An 8,757-nucleotide genomic window follows, 5' to 3' on the forward strand; every position below is an offset into this window, starting at 1 on the left:
GTATCGTTATTAGAGGATAATGTTAAGTATTAACTTATTGTTATTAGAGGATAATGTTAAGTATTAACTTATTGTTATTAGAGGATAATGTTAAGTATTAGCAGGTATTGTTATTAGAGGATAATGTTAAGTATTAACTTATTGTTATTAGAGGATAATGTTAAGTATTAGCAGGTATCGTTATTAGAGGATAATGTTAAGTATTAACTTATTGTTATTAGAGGATAATGTTAAGTATTAACAGGTATTGTTATTAGAAGATAATGTTAAGTATTAACTTATTGTTATTAGAGGATAATGTTAAGTATTAGCAGGTATTGTTATTAGAGGATAATGTTAAGTATTAGCAGGTATTATTATGAGGAGGATAATCATTAAGTGTTAACAGTTATTATTATTAGATGATAATGTTAAGTATTGACAGGTATTGTTATTAGAGGATAATGTTAAGTATTAACAGGTGTTATTATTATTAGAGAATAATGTTAAGTATTAACAGGTGTGAATATGGGCTTATATTTGCTTTTTATGAAGCCTAAAATAATGATAATATCTCCGTCTGTGGGAAGGTTGGAATATGTCCACTAAACACTCATTTTAGTTAAGATCAAACAACTTAGGCCCTTGAAGTGATTTCATTCCAAGTTATCGGGCTATATTTAAAATATGAGTTGCTGATGTATTCATAGATGATATTGTATGTTTAGAATAATTAAACTCTTTGCTGCAAAGCAATTGACGCAAAAAAAATTGAACTACGTTTTACTAGTTACATTTACTAGTTACTAGTTGTAACTACTATTTTTTGGTAATTGATCAATGGTGTGTCAATAATTTGTACTAGAGAATTATATGTTAATTCTCAATAACTCTATATAGTAAATATACAATTTGAAATGTAATTATCATCAGAAGTCAAAATCTTTAAATGTGCCTCAAGGCCTAGTCAGTAAATGTGGACAACATTAGAAGAGACCATAGTGAAAGACCACATATTTATTCATAATCAAATAAAAACTGACTGCATGCTTGTTGTCGAAAGGAAAAATATATAAATGAATATATAATATATACATATCATTTAAATATACAAATACATGTACACATATTTACACAACCTACTCACTGTTGGAATCCTGAGATACACACACACACACACACACACACACACACACACACACACACACACACACACACACACACACACACACACACACACACACACACACACACACACAATACTATCAGACAACAGCAAACAAACTATCAGACAACAGTAACCAGGAAACAAACTATATCAGACAGCAGTTACCAGTAAACAACCTATATCAGACAACAGTAAACATGAGCAGGAACAGCATAAATAGAACCAGGCTATTCTATGTCTGTGTGCGTGTGCGTGTCTGTTGTGTGTGTGTGTGTGTGCATGTGTGTGTGTGTGTGTGTGTGTGTGTGTGTGTGTGTGTGTGTGTTCAAGGGGAGTCCTTGCACACATTTGCATCTTTTTGTCTCATTCTGAGGTTCTCCACTCACTGTTGAAAAGCATTGTTTACCGTCAACGCTGATTCCATTTAAGTCAAAAGATAAATCAGTATTATTATTATTATTATTATTATTATTGTTATTATTGTTACCATCATTGTGTCATCGGACGGTTAGGTTTTGGACGGTTTGTTTGTTGCGTGGGGTACTCCGAGACTCCAACGGAGTCGTCACGCTTCAGCCAACCAGAGGAGTCCGTCCATCTGTCCAACACTGATCCTCGGCTACCCATGATGCACCGCAAAGCTTCAGCGTGGGGCCAAGAGGAGGATAAGTACTGTATAGGTTAGTTAGGTGGTTAGTTAAGGTCTTAGGTGAGAGGGTGTTAGTATAGGTGTTAGGGTTAGGGATGGTTGGTTTAGGAGTTAGGGATGGTTAGTTTTGGTACTAGGTTAGAGAAGGTTAGTTCAGGTGTTAGGTTAGAGGTGGTTAGTTTAGGTGTAAGGTTAGGGATGGTTGGTTTAGGTACTAGGTTAGAGATGGTTGGTTTAGGTCTTAGGTTAGAGGTGGTTAGGGCAGGTGGTTAGGGTTAGTCAGGGCTGGTTAGGGCTGGTTAGGGCTGGTTAGGGCTGGTTAGGGTTAGGGTCAGGGCTGGTTAGGGTCAGGGCTGGTTAGGGTTGGTCAGGGCTGGTTAGGGTTAGGGTCAGGGCTGGTTAGGGTTAGGGTCAGGGCTGGTTAGGGTTAGGGTCAGGGTTGGTTAGGGCTGGTCGGGGCTGGTTAGGGTTAGGGTCAGGGCTGGTTAGGGTTAGGGTCAGGGCTGGTTAGGGTTAGGGTCAGGGCTGGTTAGGGTTAGGGTCAGGGCTGGTTAGGGTTAGGGTCAGGGCTGGTTAGGGTTGGTCAGGGCTGGTTAGGGTTAGGGTCAGGGCTGGTTAGGGTTAGGGTCAGGGCTGGTTAGGGTTAGGGTCAGGGCTGGTTAGGGTTGGTCAGGGCTGGTTAGGTTTAGGGTCAGGGCTGGTTAGGGTTAGGGTCAGGGCTGGTTAGGGCTGGTCAGGGCTGGTCGGGGCTGGTCAGGGGACTAGAGGTCCTCCCGGGGGTATATGAGGCTGTTGACACTGAAGCTGTTGTAGAAGTGTCCGCTCTGCGCGCCGCCCAGCGCGTTGTAGTAGCCCCCCCGCGGGCCCTCCGCCAGCTCGCTCTCCTGGCCGGGCCCCTGGCCGGGCCCCTGGGGGTGCCCGTGATGAGAGTGCACGTGGGGGTGCCCGTGGGGGTGCCCGTGAGAGTGAGAGTGCCCGTGAGAGTGAGAGTGCCCGTGAGGCGGGTGTCCGGGGGCCTGTCCGCCGGCCGTCGTCGGGTAGGCTCCGAGCGCCGTAATGTTCCTGTTGGACAGCTCGTTGACCAACCCCAGGGCCCCCTGGTGGGCGGCGGCGGCGGCGGCGGCGGCGGCGGCGGGGGCGGGGGGGGGCGGGGCCAGTGACGCCATGCTGCTGTAGAAGTGGTTGAAGCACGAGGCGGCCATCCCCCCCCCAGTGGGGGCCGTGCCCCCCCCCGCCCCCGTGGGAGGGGACAGCGAGGCGGGGGGGCTCTTGAGTCCGTCTATCTCCGGGGAGGAGGGGCTGTCCGAGGACCTCAGGGAGGCCTGCGGCCTGCACTCCTCTCCCTTCGCCGGGTCGGACCGCCGTTTACGTTTCCGGCGGAAGTTTCCGTTGTCGAACATCTTCTCACAGTTTGGGTCCAGCGTCCAGTAGTTCCCCTTCCCTGATGGACCACATACACACACATATAAATACACATATATATACACACATATATATACACACATATATATACAGATATATACACACATATATGCAAAAATGTATACACATTTACACACATATATATTTGATGTAGATATATATATGACGCAATTTGACTGGTTCGCTGTCTCGGGATATTGGGCAATATCCCAGGATTGAGATCTCAAACTCGGGATATTGTTTTCATCCAGCGTGACGGTCGTCTCGTCACGCCAATAAAAACAAATAAACCGCTAATGAAAACAAAGAAATCCCGGCAAAGAGTGTTCATGTGTAGTATAAACCAAAACAATTATTCACCTCAGGCTCCGTCAGTAGTGGGGAACAGCCCGCTATATAAGAATATTCCCCACTATTCACTTCACCTTCGGTGGATAATTGTTAGATATTACACAGCTGCTCACTCATTCACCTGACAGCATCTCCCTGCATAGATAAATCCACCACCTCCTCCACCTCCTGACTACACCACCTCCAGCTGCACCACCTGCAGCTGCACCACCTCCAACTACACCACCTCCAGTTGCACCACCTCCAGCTACACCACCTCCATCTGCACCACCTCCATCTGCACCACCTTCAGCTACACCACCTCCATCTGCACCACCTTCAGCTACACCACCTCCAGCTGCACCACCTTCCAGCTACACCACCTCCAGCTGCACCACCTTCCAACTACACCACCTTCAACTACACCACCTCCAGCTGCACCACCTTCCAACTACACCACCTCCAACTACACCACCTCCATCTGCACCACCTCCAGCTGAACCACCTTCAGCTGCACCACCTTCCAACTACACCACCTCCAACTACACCACCTCCATCTGCACCACCTGATCAGTGGTGAGCTCCACTCTGTTAGGGTGAGGCCGCTCCGTTGAGATGTTAAACTGGTTCAACGCTGATCTCCACAGACCGTCTCCAGGTCCTTCACCTTAACCCTGGTCATGCTATACCCTGACACCCCCACCCTGACCCTCCCCCAGGAGGGACCCTCTTCCTGCTCCTTCTCCTGCTCTGCTCCTGACCTTGGGGACTTCTTCCTTGACCTTTGGGGGGGGGGGGGGGGGGAGGGGGGGGCTTGGGTCAGGGGGTCACATGATGCAGCCTGCGAGACCCTACTAGGATTTAGGCTGTCAGACCCCTGACTTGATGCTGCTAAACATCATGTTGCTGCAGGTTCTGTTCCCCTGGGGGGGGGGGGAATATATACATATATATATATACAGTACATATATACGTATATATACATATTTATACATATATATACATGTATATATATATGTGTATATATGTATATATATATATATATATGCATAAATATATAAAGAAAACGCTTCCAATGCTGGCCATATAATGCATCAAATAAGGATGTTTTCCGTCTCTGTAAACAAAGTTAAGAGGAGATTAGACCGAGGACAGCTTTACTTTCATTAAATTCCTGTTTCAACTTCCATTTAAAGTTCGCCCTAAAGGCAGAGGCTGTTCTAGAAAAAAATAATTCAGGCTAAATGAATAACTGCCCATTGAAACTTAAGAGTGGGTTCTATCGTTAAGCATGGGTTCTGTTTCTATTCATTATAAAGTAGTTATTTATATTTATTATAAAGTCGTTCTCTCTATTTATTATGAAGTAGTTCATTCTATTTATTATAAAGTATTTATTTATATTTATTACAAAGTCGTTCTCTTCTTTCTATTTATTATAAAGTAGTTAATTATAGGCTATTTATTATAAAGTATTTCTTTGTATTATAGGGTAGTTCTTGCTATTTATAATAAAGTAGTTGTTTGTATTTATTATAGTTCTTTCTTTTCATTATAAAGTAGTTGTTTCTTTTTTTATATTGTTATTTCTTTTCATTATAAAGTAGTTATTTATATTTATTATAAAGTAGTTATTTATATTTATAATAAAGGAGTTATTTATATTTATTATAAAGTAGTTATTTATATGTATTATAAAGTAGTTATTTCGTATTTATTATAAAGTGCTTATTTATATCCCTCGTCTTTAGCGCATTGAGGCCTTTCCATCACTATAACAACCTGTAGATAGTAATATAACATCAGTATTATAGCAGGAGGATTATAACATGGGTGATATCCGCCGGTCCCTGCTGTTAACTATAACAACTTGTTCACAGTAACCTAACATGTTTAATATAAGGTGAGTCCTGCTCCGGTCCTGGTGCCCACCTGGATCGTCCTCGTCCCGGGGGACCTTCTTGAAGCAGTCGTTGAGGGACAGGTTGTGCCGTATGGAGTTCTGCCAGCCCGCCTTGCTCTTCTTGTAGAAGGGGAAGTTCTCGGCCACGTACTGGTAGATCTGGCTCAGGGTCAGCTTCTTCTCCTGGGTGTTCTGGATGGCCATGGCGATGAGCGCCGAGTAGGAGTACGGGGGTCGCACCAGCTTCAGCAGCTCCTCCTGACTCGCGATGGACAGCCAGCCCAGGTCCGGTGCCGAGAAGCCCGCGGAGCCCGCCAGGAACGGCCGCTGGGAGCCGTAGGACGGCGGGATGAAGGTGGGGTTGTTCCCGTGCAGGTAGGAGGTGGAGGAGTTCAGCCAGAGGTAAGGGTTGGGGTTGGGGGCGGAGGGGAAGTCGCCCAGGGTCCCGGGCTGGTGGTACATGGAGGAGTAGCTGTCACAGTACAGCGACATTTCGTCCTGCTGGGGGCCTTTCCCCGGGACGGAGGAGGCTGGCGGAGAGGTGTGGGGGGCCTGCGGGCCCACGGAGTTCATTATCCCGCGAGGAGCCTCTCTGATTCCGCCGGGGGTTCCGCGTCACGCCCAGGTTGGCACAGCAAGGAGAGCGATGCGCGCCGGGGACTTTTCGTTTTATAAGTTCTTGACAGAAGCCAAATCCATGCGCCGGATCATTTCTGCAGCCAATAGAATCACTCTTAGTGGGAAAAGGGGGCGTGTCCATATCGGCCGGCCCGCGGCGCGCATCGAACCCGGAGCCGCACAGTCCGGCCTCACGGCGCGGGGAGGCCTGGCCGGATGACCCGGGGTGTTCTTTAGCATCAATCCTGTTAATAATGAATAGATTAATTAAATCAGGCCCCACCCCCGCAATGGTAGGCCTGTTCTAAACATGAAACTACTACATGAGGATTCACACCTGAAGAACGACATTGTGTTCATGTTGTGTGACTGTTTTAAATTATTATGATTGATTGTTATTCAACACTGGATCCTTTCTATGTTTTCCATGGATATGTATGTATTTTGTGATCATATTTCTTGATTTTTGGCTTTATTATGAATAATTTGTTGACTCCGCCTACTCCAGCTGGAGCGAGTTTACTAATAGCTATGACCTGATATCCTACCTGGCGGAACACCCAGTGGCAGTTTTAGGCACGGGCGAAGCGGGCAGCACGCCCGCCCGGGCGGCTTTATTTCATGTCACATTGGGGGCGGCACAAGCACACGAGCAAAAAAAAAAAAATCATCCGCGCCGCGAAGCGGTTTTCTGTTATCTATCATATCACTGTGTGGGGAGTTGGCACATTGGCGCCCCCTCCGGCTGCAGGCGGCCCTGCTTGCTGAGGAGGTGCCGTGCACAGAAGCTGTGTGAGAAGGGGAAAGGGGAGGGGGGCGCGGGGGACAGTTCACCTCTGCGTCTCCCAAATGGGAGGAACGGAGGATAACAATGTTATCAGGGATTGAAATCCTTATTGAAGCCTGCAGGGTTATGTGATAAACATACGGAGGAACGCGATCGCTGAGCTGCCCTGCCCCAACGTTGCATGATGAGACCTCCTCCACCAGGGCACCTCCTCCACCAGGGCACCTCCTCCACCAGGGGACCTCCTCCACCAGGGGACCTCCTACACCAGGGGACCTCCTCCACCAGGGCACCTCCTCCACCAGGGGACCTCCTCCACCAGGGGACCTCCTCCACCAGGGCACCTCCTCCACCAGGGGACCTCCTACACCAGGGGACCTCCTCTATCGAGTCTGGACCAGTCACAATAAATACGCCCCAGGCCTACTGTAACCTACTGTAACATGAGCAGAACAACACAGGTATATTACATTAACAGTTAATAACCTAACCTAACCCTAGAATACACACTATTACATTAAAGGGGACATATTATACCACCAGGTGTGAGTGTGATTGCCCGTTGTAATGGCTAATCACACTCACACCTGGTGGTATAATATGTCCCCTTTAACATTGTCAGTTCATACATTGAATGAAGCTCCTAACAGATACAAATATGTTATTACTTCTAATAGTAGCCTTATAATTATTACTATTGACGTCAAGACTATTATTGTTCAGATAAATCAGATGAATAAATCATGATCGGAAACCACCTCCTCCACCAGGAGACCTCCTGCACCAGGGGGCCTCCTCCACCAGGGGACCTCCTGCACCAGGGGGCCTCCTCCACCAGGGGACCTCCTGCACCAGGGGACCTCCTCCACCAGGGGACCTCCTACACCAGGGGACCTCCTCTATCGAGTCTGGACCAGTCACAGTAAATACCAGTAAGAATATTTTTTGATTATTAAAAGGACAAAATTTGAGTGACATGACAGGGCAGATATAAATGCTTTTCACACGCACACCTGGTGTATAATAGGGGCCCTTGAATACTTTAATCACTGACCCTAACCCTGACCCTAACCCTGACCCTGACCCTGACCCTGACCCCATCACTGACCCTCACCCTGACCCCGTCACTGACCCTAACCCTGACCCTGACCCTGACCCTAACCCCGTCACTGACCCTAACCCTAACCCTGACCCTGTCACTGACCCTAACCCCTTACCTCCCCCCTCTATCCTCCCCCCTGCCCTATACCCTCACCTCCCCCCTCTACCGTAACCTACTCTATCCTCCCCCCTACCCTATACCCTAACCTCCCCCCTCCCCTATACCCTTACCTTCCCTATACCCTAACCTCCCCCTCCCCTATACCCTAACCTCCCTCTCCCATATACCATCACCTCCATCCTCCCCCCTTACCTCCCCCCTCTATCCTCCCCCCTACCCTATACCCTAACCTCCCCCCTCCCCTATACCCTTACCCTTACCTCACCTGTAGACGACCGGGAGAGCGGGTCACCCCCGAAACCAGGGTTGTAATTGCCTACTACAACACGTAGTCAGGTCGTTTTATTCCAATAAATCCAATTCGTTTTATGCTTCTTATAAGAAAAATAAAAAAAGTAATACAAAGTAACAACACCAAAGTAAAGAGAAAAGTTGTGCTCCAACTGGCTGGCTGTCCCTAGAGTCTATCTACGTCCTACGTGTGTATTCCTCAACGTGTGACAAGAAAGAGTAAAGAGTCTTTTGCCGCAATGTTGCGTGGTCTATTTATGCCTTTTCTTATTCTCCTTCTCAAACATTCTAGTTCTAGCTGGTTTCAAGCGATACATGCTTACAGGTGACATTTGCCCGTTACAGAGGTCAAACTGAAGTCAAACCACATCCTGCCTTGACTCTGACT

General features: G+C 47.2%; 1 protein-coding gene across 1 annotated transcript; it reads right to left on the reverse strand.

Moving 5' to 3' along the window:
• Positions 1-2,557: 2,557 nt before the first annotated feature.
• foxi2 (forkhead box I2) lies at positions 2,558-6,024 on the reverse strand (the record flags this gene model as incomplete). The annotated part of the gene is made up of 3 exons (XM_084482176.1): positions 2,558-2,858; positions 2,958-3,237; positions 5,481-6,024. The coding sequence occupies 3 exons, from the start codon at positions 6,022-6,024 to the stop codon at positions 2,558-2,560; spliced, it is 1,125 nt and encodes a 374-aa protein (XP_084338302.1).
• Positions 6,025-8,757: the final 2,733 nt, after the last annotated feature.

The sequence above is a fragment of the Micromesistius poutassou genome (genome assembly GCF_964030765.1).
Source record: "Micromesistius poutassou genome assembly, chromosome: 17".
NCBI classification, from domain to species: Eukaryota; Metazoa; Chordata; class Actinopteri; order Gadiformes; family Gadidae; genus Micromesistius; species Micromesistius poutassou.